The sequence below is a fragment of the Anastrepha obliqua genome, chromosome 3 (assembly GCF_027943255.1).
Source record: "Anastrepha obliqua isolate idAnaObli1 chromosome 3, idAnaObli1_1.0, whole genome shotgun sequence".
In the NCBI taxonomy this organism is placed as follows: Eukaryota; Metazoa; Arthropoda; class Insecta; order Diptera; family Tephritidae; genus Anastrepha; species Anastrepha obliqua.
In genome coordinates this window covers 40,337,748-40,361,096 of record NC_072894.1, presented here as the reverse complement: position 1 = coordinate 40,361,096, position 23,349 = coordinate 40,337,748, and the positions used below count along the sequence as shown (strand labels likewise).

At 37.4% G+C, this 23,349-nt stretch overlaps 1 protein-coding gene across 1 annotated transcript; it reads left to right on the top strand.

The window, feature by feature from the left end:
* Positions 1-11,735: 11,735 nt before the first annotated feature.
* Positions 11,736-19,799, top strand: LOC129240814 (zinc finger CCCH domain-containing protein 13-like). The gene is made up of 8 exons (XM_054876815.1): positions 11,736-11,895; positions 12,086-12,384; positions 12,754-12,801; positions 13,576-14,000; positions 14,629-15,337; positions 17,601-17,924; positions 18,688-19,319; positions 19,379-19,799. Exons 2-8 carry the CDS (start codon positions 12,097-12,099, stop codon positions 19,614-19,616), a joined length of 2,664 nt encoding a protein of 887 aa, XP_054732790.1. The 5' UTR covers positions 11,736-11,895; positions 12,086-12,096; the 3' UTR covers positions 19,617-19,799.
* Positions 19,800-23,349: the final 3,550 nt, after the last annotated feature.

The following is a 23,349-nucleotide window of genomic DNA, read 5'->3' as shown; positions in this document are numbered from 1 at the left end:
AAAGCCCAGATAGAAAGGGAGAAAGAAAGTCGATTTTTTTAAGGTCGCTGGTCGATTTACCCTAAAAGTAGATATATGTACATATATACTTGAAGTGATATGAGAATGAGAGACTGCGAATTATTTACTACACCACCTTATAATTGTAATTAAGAGAATGTTGAATATCTTTATTTATTTTTGTTATTAGTTGAAGTAGTTTTTTTTCAATCTCCTTTTTTAATACATATTGTTTCCTAGTTAAATTCAGAAAATGTTTACTTATACAAGGTGTGTTCAAAAAGTATCGCGAATTTTGAATTGTCGCGTATATTCGAATTCAATTTTTTTGTGGCGATATATTGGTACTCATGTCTCTCACTCATGCCGACGAGTTCGGCCATTTTGAATGTTCAGTTAATTGTTGATAGCTGCTTTGCTTGCACGTGATTCGGCTCGTCTTCGATTTTTACCTATTCAAAAAAATGGATCAAAGAACCTGTATCAAATTTTGTGTGGAATTAAGTGCGCGGATGCATTACGAATGTTGACTGTGTCATACGGAGAAGCTACTTTGGGCCAAGGCAACGTTTATCGGTAGTGCAAAATGTTCTCTGAAGGCCGAGCAGATGTGAACGACGAAAAGACTGCCGGTGCCGGACGTCCGAGCACTTCAACAACAGACGAAAAAATTGATGAAGTGAAGAAGATGCTATTGGCCAATCGTCGAATCACAGTTAGAGAAGTTGCTGAGGACCTAAACATATCGATTGGCTCGTGCTATTCGATTTTTTTCAATGATTTGGGCCGTAAAATTCGTACCAAAACTGTTCAATTTTGACCAAAAGCAGCATCGCATGAACATTACTAATGAGATGTTGGACTCTGTCCGCGACGACCCAAATTTGCTCCAGAGGGTCATAACTGGTGACGAGTAGTTGGTTTATGATTATGACGTGGAAACTAAAGCTCAATCATCTCAATGGAAGCTGCCGCACGAACCAACACCGAAAAAAGCGCGACAAGTTCGGTCGAATGTAAAAGTTTTGCTTACCGTTTCCTTCGATTGCAGGAGCGTTGTGCATCATGAGTTCTTGCCACAGGGTAAAACGGTCAATAAGGAACATTACTTGCAAGTTACCCGCAATTTGCGCTAAGCAATCCGCGAGAAATCGGCCCCTCGACAGGCAATGGCAAACCTCCAGTATATTTCTGCCATGAAAAAGCTCCTCATAAAAATATCTGCCGTTCGGAGTCGGCTTAAAACTGTAAGTCCATTTGTAGAACAACATCAAGACGCACACCACAAATACCAGGAGAAGCTCGACCAAACACCCGAAAAGGGTGTACGCGCCAATTATATATACATATATATAATATATATCCGCCAGAAACGCCCGGGTTTGTGGAATAACAAAAATTGGCTCTTGCGTCACGATAACGCCCCTGCTCACACATCGTTGCTTGTGCGCGACTTTTTGGACCAAAAAAACACACTAATGATGCCACAACTACCGTATTTCCCAGATCTGGCTCCCTGTGACTTTTTTTGTTCCCGAAACTGAAGAGGCTCATGAAAGGACGACACTACGCTACGATTGACGAGATAAAGACGGCATCGAAGGAGGAGCTGAACAAGATAAAAAAAATGATTTTTTGAAGTGCTTCGAAGATTGGAAAAAACGTTGGCACAAGTGCACAATATCTCATGGGCATTACTTTGAAGGGGATAAAATAGATATTAATGAATAAATAAATATTTTTTGAAGAAAACACAAAATTCGCGATACTTTTTGAACACGCCTCGTATATGTATGTATGTTACTCACTATACACGGATTTTTTTTTTTATAAATTTTTCGCGTTAATGGTTTCTCCTAATTTTTGATTTTATCATTCATAAATTTTGACGATATGTTTGTATTTCAAGGCTAGTAGGATCCTCACTTCATTTCTTGTGGAAACTTCGTCATGGATTGTAAGTTCATCAGATGTATCTGCAGACATCTCAGAAATAAACTCCAAATCGTCTTCTTTTGCAATACTGTGCAAAACACACGAAGCCCTTACAAAATGGCAAATGTTTTCCAGCTCTCGTAGCTTGCAGTAATGGAGCTGCCTAGAACGTTTCTTCAAAATGCCGAAAGTATGTTCTATGATTATCCGACCAGAGCTGAGTTTTCTATTAAAAAGCTTTTGTGCACTTTTACAACATTTACAACTTTGACCCAATTCGCAAATTTTAATTATTGTGTATGATGACTTTGCGATTAGCTGTTTTTCTCACTTGCAAATTCTACTAGTAAAAATTTATACAGTAAACACTTCTAACTTCCCCTGAAAATGAAATGCCATTTTGCTCTCTCACTTTCCCCTACTTTGCCAGTTTTTTGGATATATGAACACCAAAACGTGATAATTTGTAACAATTGTTACAAACTAAAGGGTTTTCCAATAACAGGTGTTACAGGTGAACGGATTGCGCTATCGAGAGATGATTAACAATTTTTTATGGCGGAATTGAATGGTATTGATCTGGACAACGTTTATTTTCAACAAGACGGCGCTACGTGTCACACAAGCAACGAAACCATTGATCTTTTACGGGCAAAGTTTCCGGACCATGTTATCTCTCGAAGAAGTGATCACAATTGGTCACCGAGATGTTGGGATTTAACACCTTGTGACTCTTTTCTTTGAGACCACTTGAAAGAGAAGGTCTACGTCAAAAGCCCAGGAAAATTTCATGAAAAGGATATTGTCCTGTAAACGTGGTCGAGGTGGTCATTTACCTGATGTTATTTTCCACTATGAAGCGCATACCTTCCTCTTTATAATGAAATAAGCATCCGATCATTTATATTAAAAAATAGAATTTTTTTGTGAATATCAAAATAACCCCTTTTATTAAAAAACCCTGTATTTGCTTCATGAACAGACCTGTACACTCAAAGGTTTGCCACTGCCTCATGAGAGGCGACCGCTATTAGAAAAGGCATTTCAATCATTTGGTGTTTCATTTCAGCGACCGCCACGAGGGGAATACTCGTATTTGTACCTTAAACACTTGAGGAAAGGTTTCAGAAAACCTCAGACTCCATGTGTAAGTAGTTAATAGAGCTTTTCGGGCCGAGTGGCAAATTGCCAGTTTAGAATAATTTAAACAAAATTTGATTATTAAAAGGCAGAGTAGATAGTGAAAAACATTAAATCACTTGCTTTATTGCTTCTACCTTCTCAATGTGCCTTGACTACAGTTATTATTACAAGAAAAGAACACGCTATTGATGCACTAAAGTAGCAGAGTCAGGTAAACATACGTATGTGTGCGTATCTACACATGCAAATGCATTTGAAAGCACAGATATCCACTTTCCTCTTACATAGCCATTCAAAAGGTAATCTAATATTTCGACTTATTCGTAAACCAGTTTTACTAAAATAGTACCTTCCACTTCTTTGCACGAGCACAAACATTCGTTTGCATTGGAATTATAGTACTTACAGGCCTTCAATTTTTACAACTCCTATTTTTACAATTTTCACATACGTGCATGCATATGTATGTAACTTTCCTATCCAAATGGCACGTATGTATGTATGAATAGCCTTCCATGCACGCCTTTCATACTGATGTACAGGGTGGGCCATATAGCGTTTGCTTCTTGAACCACCTATTTTTTTGAGAATGGTAACACAAATGACATGTCAAATGTGTTCATAATTTACTTAAAGGCTTGACATTTACGAAATGGGACGCTATACGCTTGAACAAAATTGGGAAATATTGAAAACCTATTTCCAAAGTGGTGAGTCTTCTTCTTCTTTTCTGATTTTCACATCGGTGGCTACGTCAATAAGCAAAATTGTCGGATTTGGGGCTCAGAAAATCCACACGTTACTGTAGAGAAGCAAATGCATCCACAACGAGTCACTGTTTGGTGTGGTTTTTGGTCTGGCGGCATCATCGGGCCATTTTTTTCGAAAATAAGCGAGGAGCCGCGGTTACAGTAAATGGCGAGCGTTACCGTGACATGCTCAACGAGTTGTTTCCAAAAATTGAAGAGGATGACATGGACGACATTTGGTTTCAACAGGACGGTGCAACTTGTCACACTGCCAAAGTTACACTCGAACTTTTGGCTACCGTTTTTGAAAACCGAATAATCAGCCGAAATTCCGATAACAATTGGCCGCCTCGGAGCTGTGATTTAAGACCGTTGGACTATTTTTTGTGGGGAGCCGTTAAGGACAAATGCTATGCGAACCATCCAGAGACGATTGATGCTTTAAAACACGAAATCGAAGTTGCCATTCATGAAATTGGAGCCCAAACAATCGAAAATGTGCTTAAAAATTGGGTTGATCGAATGGCCTACTGTAAAGCCAGTCGTGGCAGTCATTTAAACGATATTATTAACACACTTTTATTAGCTTGGGTTGTATGTATGTATGTATTTATGTATGTATGTAACCGAATCTTTGAGCTTAATTTTCACTGGCTTCTAAAAATCGGATCGACTTGGAATATTGCACACCTATCAAGGACCGATGACAATGCAATAATTTGATAAAAGTTTTCCATTATCCTTAGTAGGATTGCCAGGATTAATATTTTCTTTTTTTACCTGTGGGCAAAAAGTAAGGTGAATTTGGGTGTAAAATGAAAAATCTTTATTTATTCTTGTAAATCAGCTTCTCAGGCTCCCTCCACGAAATAAGTTCTTCATCCCGATTATTTTTTTATCACGGCCGATAACTGCATAGTTTTAGACTCACAGTCGATAAGAAAGAAATTGAATATAACACGAATATATCGAATCATTTATTCACTGACTGCAATGATAATAATAATTTTCATTCATAATAAAAAATAGTTTAAAAAAAAACTAAAAACACGCTTTTTTGCTAATCGAACTAAAAAGTAGAAAATAAAAAATAGTTTAAAAAACTAAAAAACACGCTTTTATTGCTAATCGAACTAAAAAGTAGAAAATAAATTTTAATGACAAAGAGACCTATAATGAAGTAATAGCAAATCGAACGATAGTCAACTACCTCAGAACAGAATTATAACACAAATTAAGATACAAATAAAGTAATTCAAATTAGAGTTAAAAGCGTGGGATTTGTTTATATTTCTTTGTTTGTTATAATTCTGTTCTGAGGTAGTTGACTATGACTGATCGTTCGATTTGCTATTACTTCATTATAGGTCTCTTTGTCATTAAAATTTATTTTCTACTTTTTAGTTCGATTAGCAATAAAAGCGTGTTTTTAAGTTTTTTAAACTATTTTTTATTTTTCATTCATAAATGACAATGTTCAATCTTCAAAATAAAAAAAAAAGTTTGAAAAAATATTAATTACTTTTTTTTTATAGCCGATTCAAAAAGCAAATTTTACATGGCCCACCCTATATATACAAATGTACATATTTACTTAGTTTATTCATCATCGCTTAGTACGGCTTCTTGTATCCCTGCAGTCAAGTCTACTACTTAGTTCTAAACTACATTCGGCTTCTGTTTTCAATGCTAGCAAATGGTATTTTTAAGAAGGCGATGTCTACAAAATGTCAATTGTGAGCCTATCAATCTACATCATACCAGTTAACAAACTAGCAAGCCAATGCATGAGTGTTAAGGAAGTTAATAAACTGGTTCATTATGTATCTTTTGAAGCATGTATTTGCAGTAATAGCGGCTGTTGTAGTCGAATGGGTTGGTACCATTCGGAAGTGCACAAGTTCAAAACTCCAGGCACAAAACACCAATTTGCAGAAAAAGTTTTTTCTAATGGCGATCGCTCCTCGGCAGGTAATGTTAAGTCTCCGAGTATATTTCTGCTATGAAAAAGCTCCTCATAAAAAAACGTTTGCCTTTCGCAGGAGCCGCAAAACCTTAGGTATTTCGATTTGTGGAAAAGCATCAAGATTCTAAATATTTAGCAATATTAGTTTTGCACTTGTAATTGGTAATTTAGAACTGTTAGAATTATAGTCACTATCGAGCTATTAAAACTTCATCCATCAAATACCAGTTCATGGACTACAATGTTTGCTGAGTAATTTGGAATTTTCACTGCAAGGGTTATTTGCTTTTTACTTGGAATTCGAATTCGTAATACTTCATTATACCTTTTCTACTACTTCTGTATGTTTGTTTGCTTTGGCGATTTTTGTTAAGCTGCAGGTGTACTTTGCATAAGCAAATGCGTAAATGTTAAATGGTAAAATATCCACATTTAACTATTTTGCAGTAACACTTTCGCCTCTAAAGTTTTAAGCCTCAAATTGTTTAAAGCTTTGGGTTAAGTATGTTCTTGACTTCACTCAACCGAGTGCTCATATATCGAATGATAAACGTACTAAACACATATATGTATGTACATACCTTTAGACAAATATAGCAGTTAAGAATTGAGTAAACATTTGCTCACGTATTCTACATTAACTTATGCAGATATGTATATACATACATACATACATCTTATCACGAATGCGATTTCCTTTCGCTTGTGGAAGACAACATTTATACATATTCTTGGTCGTCTTGTCGTACACAAGAATTGAAGGAAACCCGTTCAGCCAGTGTCTATAAAAACTGAATATATAACAAAAAATGCAGATTATCTGGATGTATTGAAACTCTTATTTGATGATTTGAGAAGTGAAGTGAGAGTCTGGAAGGGCTGCAAAACACGCGGCCACATCTGTTATGACCTCATAATTTGATAAAAAAACGCTTTCGACGCATGATTTTTTTAGGTATGGAAAGATATGGAATCGATAGGGGCCAAATCTGGTGAATACTGTGGAGGCTCCAACAATTCGAACTTTAAATCATGGATTTTAGCCCTTGTCAAAGTGCTCTTGTGACACGGTGCATTGTACTGATGAAACATCATTTTTTTCTTCTGCAAACTGACCCAGTTTTTTTCACGAATTTTTTTCTTCAGTTGGCCTAAAAGGTTACTATAATATTCGGAATTTATTTTTTTACCAGTTTGCAACTAATCCACTAACAAAATTTCTTTCGCATCCCAAAAAACTGATGCTAACACCTTCTCGGCCGATTTCTGGACACGAACTCGTTTCACAGCCGAAGAACCAGGTTCACACTACTCTTTGGGATTTTGGATCATGCTGATAGGTCCGAGTCTCATCCGTAGTGATGAATCGTTGCATAAAAACCACTTTATCTTTTCGAAAACGCTGTAAATGTTGCTGAGAAAGTCGCATTCAACTGTGTTTGTGTTCCATTGTTGGCGAATGCGGCATGCATTGTGCACACAACTTTATGAAACCCCACCCTTCAGTCAAAATATTGCTTACACTGCCCAGTGAGATGCCTAGGGCTTCTGCTAACAACTCTTTTAGTCACTTGAAGGTTTTTTTTCTGCATTTTTTCTAGGATTTCTAGTGTTGTTGCTGTTTTTTGACGTCCTTAACATGGATCGTCTTCAAGGCTTGTACGACCACGTTTAAATTCAGCAACCCATCTTTCTACTGTACTAATACTTGATTTTTTCCATTGTTGAAAATACTGTGGCACGCGGGTACTAAATGGTTTGCAATCAAAGACTGAAATGACAGATTGAAATCACTGTTTATTTTTTTATTACCTAAAGAATAGACACGAAAAATATTGATCGGGCGAAAATCGTGATAACATCAAATTCGCATAAGCTATCAACTCAAATTTGTCTTTTATTTTTTCCTTTATTCTGTAAAAAAAAAAATATCGGCAATTTTTCATTTAAAAAGCGCGCGTTACACATACATATGTCTAAATGTTTTTTGCTAGAATGTTGGTACAACTGTCCTCTATAATGTCGCAGAGTTTGAGCGTGAGCTGTGAATTGGCTTGTTTTTGGCATTTAATTATATTATATCAGTCAACCGCAGGTGTGCTCTGCGATTTCCACTATGGATAAAAATATCGAACAAAGAATTTGTCATAAATTTAGTACTTTGAACGGGATTTCGTGTGCCGAATCATTGAAAATGTTGCAGAAAGCTTATGGCGAGTGTGCTTTATCAAAAACATGAGTCCACGAGCGATATAAGGCTTTTGAGGAAGGCCGAGAAGTCGTGAAAGATTAGCCCCGATCTGGTCGCCCATCAACGTCTTCAACGGACGAAAACGTCGACAAAGTCAAGGAAATAGTGCTGGAAAACTATCATTTAAATTTGAGGCAGGTAGCACATGACCTAAGCGTATCTCACGAATCAATTCGCAATATTTTACACCATCAATTGGGCATGAGACGCGTGGTTGCTCGACTCGTTCCAAGAAAGTTGAATTTCTTTCAAAAAATTGATCGGAAGAAAATGGCTGAAGACATGCTTGTGCAAGTGAATTCGGAACCAACGTCCGCATCATAGCAGGAGATGAGATGTGGGTATATAAGTTTGACATGCAAACAAGTCAATAGGCGACTGAGTGGCGCTATCCACATGAGCCGAAACGCAAAAAATCACGTCAAAGTCGGTCAAAAGTGACGCTACTCGTTTTCTCATGGTATTATGCACTTGGAATTCGTTACAAATGGTTCTGCGGTAAATAAAGAATATTATTTGGAAGTTATGCGACGTTTGAGAGAGAATGAAGAGAATGTGCGTAAGAAACGCCCAATTTGTAGAAAGGAAACTCATGGATCTTGCACCATGATACCGCACCGACTCACAAGGCTCATATTGTAAGTCGATAGGGGCCATTATGGAGAATTCACTGAATAAGCTGCAAGAAGATTTCTTCAAACGAGTTTAAAAGGTGCTTTGATGACTGGACTAATCGTTGGCATATGTGTATTGCTTCGAATGAAGCCTATTTTAAAGCCAAAAAATTTGTGATGATTAAGCATCTATTTTGCGTTTTATTGAACAATTCCCGGTACTTTTTTGACAGAATGTATGTTAAACAAAAACTGCATGTCAATTCTCTTTGTTATAAAAAAATGGTTGTGGGCATCAGTTTTTGTTGCGGTATCTGCTGCTCTCTGCCAGTTCATTTTAAACTGAAGTTGATTTTTTATTTTTTTTTTTTCAGTTTGCTCAATATTGTCCAATGGTTCGCAATTGTAGACATTTTGGTGGATTCGGGTCTTTTCGAACGCTATTTACCCCGTGATACAATGCTAGATCGGATAAGAACAGAAGTCGGATAAGAACTGAGTCTTTATGTTATTTTATGAATGGCCGCAAACGTTTTTGTAAACATTCCTTCAAATAAATTTCTTTATTCATAATGTCCATGATAATGAACGTTTTGCTTTTCGTACCGCACTGGCAGATGGCTTGGCAAATCAAGCATTTTTAAGGCACTGGTCCAATATGACGTATGTTTCGTCGACCATAACCACTCAGCCATATTTATGAATATCTTGGCTTATCTCAAAGTAAATTTTATTACTTAATATTTCTATTTGAAATCATTGTACAGATGCATAAGTGAAAACACTCTCAGTTGGTTTTTAAAAAATGCCCACAGCTGAGATTACCTGATTTCAAAATGCTTTTTCATGTAACATGATTGCATAAAAAATGATAAACTTCATAGAAAATCGTATCGGAAAATCTTAAAAATTACGTAGAAATTCAAATATTTCTGAATAAAAAAAATTATTATAGCTAGGAAATATATTAAAACTGTTTGTTATTGTAAATTTTCCAAGTCAAAGATATTATTTGGCATTTTTCGGTATTCAATTGTTTTTAATGCTACCATAAAAATTCTAATTTAGTCTAGTAACCCAGCCAATACGCTCAAGCAAAACACCATCACACCTGTCAAACTCACACCAAGGGTGCTTGTTAAAAAATACGAATTCTAAGAGTCCTTTGGCTTGTATTTTTGTACAACTTTTGGAATGTATTTCTGAAATAACTTGGCCATAGTAAATGTATAGAGGGAAACTCTTTGTATAGAATAAAGTATTGTGCTTTTGTTAAATACCCACTACAATATTATGATAAAAGTATTCGCTGATAAAAAAATTGCTATTTTCAGCACGTTAATACGCTTTTTTCTCCAAACATTGCTGATTTTCTCAGACTCAAAAGTTGGCAACACTATTAATAATGCGATTTGGTTTGAATACGTGTGAATTTTCACCAGCTTCTTAAATACATATTTCCCCCAAGGATGATACAACACAAGGTTGCGCCTTCCGAATTCGCTGTATCGTAAGGCTCCATGTATGTACAAACAAAAGGAAGTGGAATTACCTGTCCGTGAAGAAGAAGAGTAGGCGAATACAGAAAAAATGCCACACACAGGAAATTATACACAAACACACTCTCCGCATGAAAACGGAAAACAGTTGCATTTGGAGGCTTTATATTAATTTGTGCTTTCACAATTTAATGCACAGCACTTCGTTTTCATTAGTTTGATAAATTTAAATCTCACAAATTACGACACTACCAAGCCGTTGACTGAATTTTCACGAACATACAATTTCTCCTCCTTTTTTTTGTTTTGTATTGCGAGGAGAGATAACGTCAGACTTGTCAAAATCGCGAAAAATTAAGGAACAGTGTTTTAAAGACGTCACCATCAGTACTCAATACTCCATGGACAGGTAAATAATTTTCCCCGATTTTTGTGGGAAATTTTATTGAGAAAGCCTGGCATCACTGTATTTGATACGATAAGTTATGTTGAATTAGGCAAATTACAGATGGCGCTGTACGGAAGGGAAATAACCGGATTCATTACTGCACATTTATATATTCAAGTTTTGCCCTTCTTGAGATTTGTCAAATATTTTGTGAGTGTAAAGCTATAACGTGGACCGTAAGAAAGTTGATAAGTCATTTCATTTTCAAGATGCGATGAGCAGTTAAAATCCAACGAAAAATCGTGTGCAAGTTGGTGGTCTATTTTCGTTTTTTCTAATAGCAGTCGCCGCTTTGCAAGCAAAGGAAAACCTCCGAATGTATTTCTGTTATGAAAAGCTGCCATTCCGAGGTCTGTAGGGCCCTCGATTTATGGAACAACACCAAGACCCGCACGACAAATAGAAGAAGGAGCTTGAGCTAACACGCAATAAATGGAGCTTGACCTAACACGCCAATGAATTTGAACCAGCAAGGATTTGTCACAGTAACAGTAGAGCAGGTAAATTTACTTTTTTTATAGCTTTTGTGTTGTCAAATTGTCAAACTGTGTTTAGCTTTTACTTTGTTGTTGTCTAGAGAATTCTAGTAAGAACAAAATACATGCTATTGCGGTTTTTTCTTTCCTGCTACTATTTTGTGGTTGACTATTTTGGGTTACATGAACATTTTCTTTTTAATTTTAATTCATTCATTTTAAAATGCCGTCCATTGTAATCGTTTACTTTTTATGTACGACTAGCTGGCAACCTGCAAGATACAACCCTGACTGCATACATACAAGCACAAACATTTTTTGATAAACTTATAAACTTTGCTTAAATAGTTTTTCATATAAATTTTGACAATTCATTTATAAAATTAATAATTTTTACATATTTTTAAGTTTATCTGTAGTTTATCACTCTATATGATTACCAGTTACAATTACAATATTATTATATAAATACTAATAATTTAATAATAATAATCTTTAACGTCTGAATAAGCACGCATATTGAAATTCTAACAAGGTTTTATGCCCAACTTATAGGGGGCGCGCTTGTAAATTTGGCACTACTTTATAATTTTTCCTCTTCCTACATATCGATAAGTTCAATACACGACTTGGCTGCACTCTATGTTTCATTCTACTTCGCTAAAATTTTCGGACGCCATTGTGTGAAAAGTTTTTAGCTCGTGAAGAAGTGTGAATAAATAGTGAAATAGTACGATTGCTATCATAAAAAAATTTGATTTAAAGGTTAAGCCAAGTGAAATTTATAAAAGAAAAGATTTAAGACAGCTCTAGTGTAAGTATTATGCAAGATATACTAGAAGCCTTTGTTAGCGCCTCGTGCGATCGATTTTTAAGCGTTCTAGCCGGTTCGGTCGAATTAGGGGTTAACAGGGTGAACCTTATCTACGAAGACTGTACCAACATATGTATCCATATTTGAATAGAATTTGTGTATACATACATACATAAAAATTGAATTACAGCTACATTTAAAATGCGTGGCGGACGTGGTGGATATAATTCCCGAGGCTCGGGCTCCAGCCGTGGTGGCAACAATTATCGTAGTAACAATTATGGACGCATGCAAAATTCAAGCGGAAGGTCTGGTGGGCGTGATGGCTACAATCATAGTTACAACAGTAGTGGAGGAAATTCACGTTATAACAACTATAATTCTGGAGCGAGTGGCAGCGGTGGGCATTATGATCGCAACAGGGATCGCTTCAATAATAGTTCTGCCGGTGGAAGTCGTCATGAATCTGGGCATAAGAGAAATTATCGCGTAAGTATACTAACAATGCTCTATAACGGCGCCGTCGCAGTATAAGACGCTAACTCTTATTAAAATCGGACAGTAGATCTGGGAAAAACATTATTAAGTAACAACTACATACTAAGAATTTCAAAATAATCTGTTCATACTCTTGATTAAAAAAAAAATTCGCTTCCTTTTAATTTATAAATGGAAAAACGGAGTGAGTTAATTTAACCTAAAGGTGAAGTTAGCAACTTCTACCGCGGCGGCGACGATATTTATTATATATCCATTAAATACGTATACATTTACATGAACTCGTTTATAATGGAGCAATATTTGGGTGTTCCATTATTCCGCATCTGTAAAAGTTTTAATAAGAATTACATTTTATAGGATACTTCGCGCGAACGTACTGATGATAGGAAGCGCTCACGACAAGATGTAAGTAAAATGCTAAGCAATACAGGAATAATTTAAGAAATTATTTAAACAGGGATTAATAATATTCCCTTCTAGTTAATTAATCTTGCCTATTAACATGAAATTTTATGTATATTTATGCACGAATAGAAATTTATTTAGAAAGGTCGAATTTCGAAAGGCGTGAAACCAAAATATAAGCCATTAGCCACAATAACTGAGAAAATTCTATAACTTTGCCACCAAAGCGAACAGAGTGCGTTCAAAGAGAGAAACTCTGCAATTGCTGTGTGGCAGAGTTGGGCGATTTCGACCAAAGATACTAAGGCTCTTGATCGCAAGTATTGATTATAGAGCAACGACGCCAATGTTATCGTCGATTTATTGAATTTAATTGGGTTCGAGATATATGTACGACGCATTTAAATAAAATAATATAAATATTTATTTTGAGCTGTTATCAACTATAGAGGTAAATCAATTCCTCCGATGCTCCCCATAAGCATTCATATATTACAAAAATTTAATAGAACAATACTTTCTGAAGATGATATCAACGATTTCCATATCGATTATGTGTATCTTATTGTCTCGAAGAGCTTTTTAGGAGATTTGCCAATGCCGCAGTGATACCTCCCCTTTTTACCCAATTCCTAAACAATATAAAATTAAAACTCATGTTAAAACCACACAAAAATTTAAATACATAATTGACAGAATCTAAGTGCTCAAAACCGTGTATAGTTAATTCTCTAAGAATACATAAAACAAAAACATCCTCATCATCGTCAACAGGACTATCGGCGTAACTCATCAACAGGACGTGGTAATCGCACGCCACCACCCCCTCCTCCACCAATGGTCTCGTCAGTAACAACATCGACCTACCGTAGTACCGGTGGCGCCAATACATCTAGCAATTCGTATCGCGGTACGAATTCACGTAACGATAGAGATGACTCTGCCGCAAATACCAGCCGTCACCGTTCATCACCGATGGGCATACAAAAGCGTCCCATACGCTCCGGTTACGTTTCAAGAGCTCGTGGTAATATTTCATCATATCGTGGGGGTATGCGCACCACTATGCTAAGGGGCGGTGTGCGCATCATTCGCAACAACCGGAATGAATCAAACGATTTACGCATTATGCGCCGAAAGCTGTTGTATGCACAACAAAAAGATCGTGCGCGTGTAATTAAAATACAGCGCCTTACAAGGTAATTAGAAAAACAGAACAAACTGCATAATTGCATTTGAGTTGACTCGAGTTAAGTTGTTGTGAGTTGAGTTATATTAAAATGTCTTGAGGCTGAGTAAAAGGACTTAATATTTATTGAACCAACTATGGAACTGTATGAAAGACAAAAATATAAAATCGAAGTACGCAGGATAATATCAGCGTATGTGGTTTGGGTTTGGTTGTAAACTTATTCTATTTAGAATTCATACTTTTCAAACAAACACTGCAAATAATTTGCAATGCATACCTACGTTTCCAACGCATAAATTATAAGGAACTCTTCAATGTTGCAACAGACGTTGTAACAGTTCAAAGCTGAAAACACTCATTTTGAAACACTTATTACAGCCCGGGGTTTATTTGTATTTTTATCTTAAACTGCTGAATTCATTGCTCTTTGACTCATTTCTGAATAACCAAAGCGGCAATGATGTGCAACAGCTTAAAAATCGAGAGTCGTGTGTGTTTGATGCATATATGCAAAAGCAGCTGATTGATTTTCCACTCGAAGCATTTTGTAAAAAAAACTTTTAGCATCAGAAAGTACAACTTAACTTTGCTCATCAATTAATATACCACTTTTGCGTTTGCGCTACAAAAAATAGCTCATTACGTCGCCGCAGGATAATGCGTCGTTCGAAGAGTCCACGCCGTTCACGAACCAAGAAGGACGATTCATCAGATGACGAAGAGGATAATGACAAAGACAACGACAGTGATAAGGATGATAGCAAGAGTGACTCCGATACTAAGAAGAAATCGTCAAAACGTAGCAGTAGTAAACGGGCCAAGTCTTCTGAAAAGGGTGATGAAGCCGAAAAAGGTGAGGATGATGATGGTGATGACGATGATGAAGATAATGAAGGAGACGATATCAAAGAGGAATCTAAGTCGGCAAAAAAGAGTAAAAAGGGTGAGGATTCATCAGCAGAAACTGATGATCACAAGGATGATGAAGATGAAGAAGGTGGTGATGGCGAAGTTGAAGGTGGTGCAGCAGGTGATGCGAATGCTGATAAAGAAAAGGAAAGTGGTGAAAAAGATATAAAGAAAGAAGGTAAGAAAAAAGAGAAGGATGATGAAGATCGCAAAAAGGATAAGTCCAAGAAGAGTTCATCGTCTTCGAAGAAGGACAAGGATAAGGGTAAAGAAGGCAAAGATAAGCGTAAGAAGGACGACCACAGCGATGATGAATCTGAGAAAAAGGATAAGAAGGTGCATAGCTCGCGACGAGATGATTACAAACCCCGGAACACTGGTTCACGCGTCAATCTGAAGTGCATTCACTGTCACATGAGCTGCTTCACTTACCTAGTAAGTTATACCCTTTTTTTATTTATTTCTGTATTGTATGCAATGCTTGTATAATATATACGAGCATGTGTGTATATGTTAAGTATGTATATGTCTATTTTAAAGAATGTTACAACTTGGAAAACAGAATTCGGTAACAATTTTTTAAGATGAAAGATTTTTAATCAGACTTTTACATTTCAAAAATATGTCAAAATTACTTTAATTTCTTATTTACATCTTTCATAAAATTTGTTTATTTATGGGAAGATTTTTGTATGTCCGAATAAACGAAAATTGGCAAAATCACGTACGATTCTTGTGAAAACTCTTGGCGAGTAATGCCTTTGAACTGGCATGAGTACCCATCTTGTATTTTGGATATACTAAGCCAATCATAGGGGATGGATTTGATGGTACTGCACTAATTTCTGCGTTTTGTTTTATTTTTCAAACCTGATCTTTCCATAAAAGTTTTTCAAGTTCGTCATCTCTATTTTCCGGCCTGAATGCCGATTTTTTTTCTTGGACAAAACTCCCCATATTGAAGTGACAGTCTGTTTCGTTCCGCCAGCGTTAATGAGGAACTTTATTGGTTCCCACGACTGTCGGTTCTGCGTAACAAAAGTGACGGATTTATATCCGGCCAAAGACTGCCACTTCAGCAGCATTCTCGAACATGTGTGGGGTGTTCATGCTGCTACAACAACAACAACAACAACAAGTTAATTGAAATATATAGATTTTTTTTTTTTTAATATTTCTTAGATTACGAGTTACAGAGATTTTTGTCCTACAAAAACGACTAGGAATAAAATTAGCGGACTATGAATAAGTTCGTGCGGTTTTTTTTTCGAAATTTGAAACTTTATTGACGTAAAATGGTTACAAATTTAATATTCAAAGTATTGTCCATCGCTTACTACTACTTTTTCCCATCTTTCTGGCAATTCACGGATTCCCTTTGTGAAAAATTCGGTCGGTTTTGCCGCAATCCACGAATCGATCCATTTTTTGACTTCATCGTAATTACGGAAGTGCTGGTCAGCCAGGCCATGTTGCATCGATCGGAAGAGATAGTAATCGGATGGCGCAAGGTCTGGACTATACGGCGGGTGGGGTAGGACATCCCATTTGAGCGTTTCTAAGTATGTTTTGACCACTTGTGCAACATGTGGCCGAGCATTGTCATGTTGCAAAATAACTTTGTCGTGTCTATCGGCGATTTGCGGCCGTTTTTCTCGTAGTGCTCGGCTCAAACGCATCAATTGTCGTCGGTAGACATCCCCCGTAATCGTTTCATTCGGTTTCAGTAGCTCATAATACACAACACCCAGCTGGTCCCACCAGATACACAGCATAACCTTCAGGCCATGAATATTCTGCGCCGACGTCGATGTTGAAGCATGGCCAGGGTATCCATACGTTGCCCGACGTTTTGGATTGTCGTAATGGACCCACTTTTCATCGCCAGTCGCAATTCGATGCAAAAAACCCTTTCTTTTGTGCCGTTGAAGCAGTTGTTCGCATGCCATAAAACGGCGTTCAACGTCTCTTGGCTTCAATTCATACGGCACCCAATGGCCTACCTTTCGGATCATTCCCATGGCTTTTAAACGTTTGGAAATGGTTGATTGATCAACTCCCAAAGTTTTTGCAACCTCTTCTTGCGTTTGAGCCGGATCTTGATCGAGCAATTCCTCCAATTCGGTATCCATGAACTTTGGCGGCGCACCCTCGCGTTCTTCGTCTTCCAAGCCAAAATCACCACTTTTAAAGCGTGCAAACCACTTCTGGCACGTTCGCTCAGCTAGAGCATGCTCACCATAAACTTCCACCAAGATACGATGACTTTCGGCTGCTTTTTTCTTCATATTAAAGAATTCCCCGCAAAAACACATTATTTGGCACGAAATTCGACATTTTCAAGTGTGGTAAAAATATTGTTGTTTACGCTTCAAATAAAAAACTTATACTGACGTTTGTGCCTTACGACAGTAGCTCTCCAATGAATGTTTGGAAATGTGGATCGATGGAATAATAATCAAGTTACGCCATCTGTTGTAAAACCGCACGAACTTATTCATAGTCCTATTATATTTGGTTATCCAAGGGCCGGACATTGTTTTGAATTTTCCACAGTCCTTGGCCGGATATAAATATATTGAATATATTATGCACATCTGTACCCTAGTATTAATATTTTTCATACCTGAAAGCATGCGAGTTCTTATTTAAATATACTATATTTTAAAAATTTCTAAAAGTATTTGCATTTTTATAGGATTACCAACAACATTTGTACTGTCGTACTCATCGGAATGCAATTCGACAAATTTCGCTCCGACAAAAGGCACATTTGTTACGTCTGCGTGCTCGCCAGCGTGCTGCACAACGCGAAATCGAAGAAAATTCGAAGGAGGAGTACGAATCTAAGTTTTGTCACCTATGCCGTTTGCATTATCGCCAACCTAAGGCTAAACATCAGTTGTCGGAGCACCACAAGACTATGAAAAAGTTCTTAATGCCATACTGTTCCACATGTCATTTGGCATTCAAGAGCCCAATGCTCTATGAAACGCATCGCTGTTCTTTGGAGCACTTAAAGGTGAGCCTCTTTTTGATTACTATACCACGTTATTGTTAGTGAATTATTACCGGTGTTGAAGTTTGCTTAAATAATTGCTAAAGAAATTTTAACATGTTGAACGCGGCATCGATATTTCTGACCTTTTCACTGGGGCGGCAGAAAATGGTCACTTTTTAAGTATGCGATAATTCAATATTATTATCCTCTTTCGGACAAAAAATATCTGTTACGGAATTGCGGAGACAATTGGTAAATTTACTGACCCAGCGAGTACATGAACAATTTCCACTTCTGGAAGGAAAAATGGTTCATAAATTACAGAAAAAGGAATCAGACATCCATAAAGTTTCGAAATACTGTTCTGGTTGATATGATGAAAATTCAAAATTATTTGGCTCTAAGAAAGCCAAAAATTTAACAAAAACAATTATACAAATGTAGATATGAAAGTCCCAGCCATACTTTTTCTTAGAATGCTTCAATAAAGTTCATAAAAACTTGACTACATTCATTCAGGTTACATTTATCGTTTAACTTTAATACTGTCGGTTCCAGAGTCCGCAGCCGGGCACGGCGAAAGATCAACGCCAGTCGCCAGAAACGGGGGTCGCACTCAACTTATTAAGGTCCATTAGATAACAAAAAAAAAACTCTCCAAACATATGGAATAATTCAGTTCTCGCATTTTTTTGTTAAAATGTTTTTGGCTTTAACTGCAATTCCTTCAAATATTCTTGTATACAGTAATTTATTATTACTCTAATCTGATCTCAAATTGCAGCGCAAGTCACGCAAACGTGATTCGGATAGCGACAACAGCGATGAGGATACTCGCGAAATTGATCTGAACAAATTCTTAACTGTCGATTCGGTAGGGGAAATTGACGAAATAGATGATATGGATGTGGACGCTCTACTGAACGAGGCAGAAGGTGGTACAGATGGCGAGGACAACAGCAAAGAACGTCAACCCGTGGGCGCATCGTTCATAAAGAAAGTTGATGCATACTTTTGCGAACTGTGCAATCATTACTCAGTTGCAAGTGACTCTGTAGAAGCATATGCCAAGAAGCATTGCCTACTACGCTCCCATCTCAAAGCGTTCTTGCGTAGTAAGGAAGAAGAAGAGAAAGCAGCTAAAAAAGAAAAGGCAAAGGAAGAAAAAGAGAGTGAAAATGTTGCTAAGGATTCCATCAAGAAAGAAAAGGAACTTGGTGAAGAGGAGGAGGAGGATAAAAATGCTACGGAAGAAAATGGTCACGAGAGTGGTGGCGAAGAAGGTGAAGAAGGGGCTGAGGATAAGCTTTGGGAGGATGTCGATAAGGACTTGGGCGATTTATTACGCGAAGTTGGGCCAGAAGATCGAGATGACGAAGAAGAAGACGAATCGGTGCTCAATATTGATATTGAAAGGTTAGTGTAAAATATGTCTTTACTCTAAATAAATTATATAATTGTAAACGGAATTATAGTGAAAAACCCAAGGCCAAGGAGGTGAATGGCAAGAAAGAGGAACCCGCTGCTGCACCTCCAGCACCGGCACCAGCACCAGCTGCGGCTGAGGTCAAAGAAGTTAAAGAAGTAGTAAAAGTTGCAACTAAGACCCAAGCAACACCAGGCAAACCAAAACCACAACGCAAGGTGGCGTCGAGCACCAAAACCGCTGCAGTATCAAGTGAGACTAAGGAGAAAGGTGCAACAGCTAAATAAGATGCGAATATTAATTTTACCTTTAGTAAACATAATAAACTTAAACTATTGGAGCATTACAAAGCCCTGTAGAATAACGCATAGGTTTTACGAACTGCTAAGAAAGGTGTTCTTATATAAATGTTTTAGCCGTTACTGATTAGTAATATAATATAATAATAATCGTGCGAAAATAAAAAAGAACAAAACCAAAAACATTGAAACACTTTATTATATCATGGAAATGAACGTAAAAAGCTCTTACTAAGAAGCTCACCTGCCGTATTTATGGCCATCTTATTTACCATTTGGGTAGAAGAAGTTGTAGGTGTAGTCAAAAATCCAATTTCCCTAAAATACCTCCGAATCGTGGATTGTAGATTAGAGACCAGGCGATATGCAAAATTAGCAGAACGTTATGGCCCACCTACAACCTTAAGCAATCGTGAATATTGATAAGCATGAAACGACGGGACGCCTGGAGACTAACGGCAGTCATAACTGGCTTTTGAAAGGACAGAATGTTAACCCTGGGCAAACCGCTGTTCGAGAGTCTCGAAAAACTGTGTGCTTAGATGTCAACAACCTTTTAAGGATCCTGAACCGCACAGACTGGATATGGTCATGCTGTAAATAAGCAATAATCTAAGCTACAAAACGTTGTTGGTTTGATGTTATAACCTTTAAAAAATTCGACTTGTCTTTGATGTATAAATATTTTGGGAGTGACCAGGACGATTCTTCTGCATATGGTCCAAGCAACTCACAACTTCAAGTATCTTCTGAGTAGCTTGTGAACATCCGTTCGAGAGCGAGCTAATGGTGCGCTGGGTTTGAGACCCCTCACGTATCGGCACCCACGCCGCTGTTGACAGTTATGATTTTAAGGTTGTGAGAGACTTCAGTTATCTAGGAACCAGCATTAACAACGATAGCAATGTCAGCCTTGAAATCCAAAGGGGAGTCTCCCTTGCCAACAAGAGCTACTTTGGGCTAAGTAGGCAATTGAGTAGTAAACTCCTCTCGACGTATAAAACTAACACTCATCACGCCCGTCCTAACGTATGGCGCAGTAGCGTGGACGATGACAGCATCTGATGAGGCGTCCCATGGAGTGTTTGAGAGAAAGATTCTGCTGAAGATTTTTGGACCTTTGCACGTTGGTGACGGCGAGTATCGTGCGTGATGGAACAATGATATGTATGAACTTTACGGCGACATGGACATAGCGCAGCAAATAAAGATTCAGCGGCTTCTTTGGCTGAGTCATTTCCAAGTGGATACAAACACTCTGGTTCTAAAAGAATTCGATACGGTACCAGCTGATAGTAGCAAAGGAAGAATGAAGACCTCCTCTGCGTTGGAAAGATCAGGTGGATAAGGACTTGGCATCAATTGGTGTGTTTATCTGGCGCCAGCTAGTACGAGAAAAAAACGATTGGCGCATTTTGTCAAACTCGCGCTAATCAAGAAGAAGATGAAGATCTCTGATATTTTTACAAGTAACAAAAGTGTTATTAAATTCAGTACATTAGAAATTTGAAACTTAATTAATTATCATATTCAGCAATAACGTCATTTTACAGAAGGGTCTAAGGGAGTTATAGTAATATAGAATTTTATGACAATTATTTTTAAGGTACATTTCAACCTGATATCTCTCGGTTACAAGTATTTTTGGGCTTTCCTCGCAAATGAGACTAAAAGGGCCCATCTATTGATGAATTAGAGAGTTAAAATGTCCCCCGGAATTTTTTTCCATAGAACTCCTGAATATGAACACATGTATAATTGGCGCTTACACCTTGTTTGAGTGTTGGGCTGAGCTCCTATTTGTGGAGCTTAATATTTTCCTCAAATGTGAGGGCCTGCAGTTAAACGCCACCTTCGAACGGCAAATGGTTTTTTAAGGACCTTTTTAAAGCTAGAAGTACATACACTCGGTGGCTTGCCATTGTTTGCTGAGGACGGCCGCTGTTAGAAGGAACTTTTTCTTCCATATAGTGTTTTCTGTTGGGGTGTCGGACCTGTGCTCTTCCGAATGGTACATACACATACCTAAAATGTAAGGATCACTTAGTTTTCTATGCTGATTTGCCAAAGGAATGTGCAACAACATGAACACTTTGACCATCTAAAAAAATTCTGACGCAAGCTTTAAAATCGTCTAACACATATTTTGAAGTGAAACTTCTTTTGTCTCGAAGGATGAAACGCTGTGAGGAGTAAAACCATAGCGTTTCATCGATATGTGACGCTACGCCAGCGCCATCTGTTAAAAGCGTGGCGTGGATGAAACGCTGTGAGGAGTAAAACTACGCTAAACTACGTAAAACTCACGCTATGCCAGCGCCATCTGTTATCTTATCGAATGTAATTTGTAAATATGACATTTGATTGATGGCCGCCGTAGCCGAGTGGGTTGGTGCGTGATCACCATTCGGAATTCACAGAGAGGTCGTTGGTTCGAATCTCGGTGAAAGCAAAATTAATGAAAACATTTTTCTAATAGCGGTCGCCCCTCGGCAGGCAATGGCAAACCTCCGAGTGTATTTCTGCCATGAAAAAAATCTGCTCATAAACATATCATAAAACAAATTGAAATAAATGTATAAAAAAAAAAAAAAAAAAAAATTTTCTTGTGATTCGAACCAAGGATTTCGGATCGGAAGCCCACATTGCTAGCCGCTGGGCTATCGCGCTGTGCTGTCGCCGCAAAATAATGTATCATAAATCTGTTTACCATACCAAAGACCATACACTTTGCGAACGCATTTCGGTGGAAACAGTTGACAGTTATCCCAAACACAATATTATTAGTAACGCGAGACGCGTCATAGAGTGTGTGTGTAGTTTTGAGCAAATCTTACAAACATATTTTGTTTTGTTGATTGATTTCTGTTAAATATGGCATCAAATCAACAAAAACGGAAACCGAAAACAGGTGCTGAACGGCAACGTGAGTATTTGGAGCGTAAAAAATTAAGAGCTACTGTTGAACACCGTGACAGTGAATCCTCCGGTTGTACGATAAGTGATAATTTGTAGTACCAACAACAAGATGCGGAACTACCATTGATGCAGTATTTCATCGATACCTTGATAGATTAGAATGTAGATCATTTTTTACGTATTTCAGTTACCATAAAGCCCTTGTTTCATTTTTGGAAAACGAATCCAATAATGATAATGACAATGCCGAGAACCAAATGTAATTGAGTACAATAAATTCATTTCTTTTTATATTAAAATAAATAAATAATTCTGTTTAATAAAATTCCATTCCATGCTTTCCATGACTTCTGCATGCATTATATTGAAATAATAGTTAAATTATTGATTTGTTGATAAAAGAAGTTTCACTTCAATCGTGCGGGTTCCGTGAACTACCACACACTTTCTTTTTTTTTTTGTTATTCTTTCTGCTAGAATCCACAGTTGAAACCTTGTTACCTGTTTTGTTTTTTCTTAATTGTATATGTGACGTAAGAGAACTGAGTTAGGTTCATGTGGCAATGCATTCATTGTATGCATGTTGCAATAAACGAGTTCCGTAGTCAAATGACAATCGATTTTTATACCCGCGCACTTGTGCTCAAGGGTATTCTAATTTTCTTTACATAAAGGTTGTACGATATTGTGATGAGTTTGGTCGCCACATCTGTGATTAACATTCCTACCAAAATTTTACTGCCATTGCTGGACATTTGTAAAAATTACGCCATCCTGAGTAAATCTACCTCTGTGCGTGTTA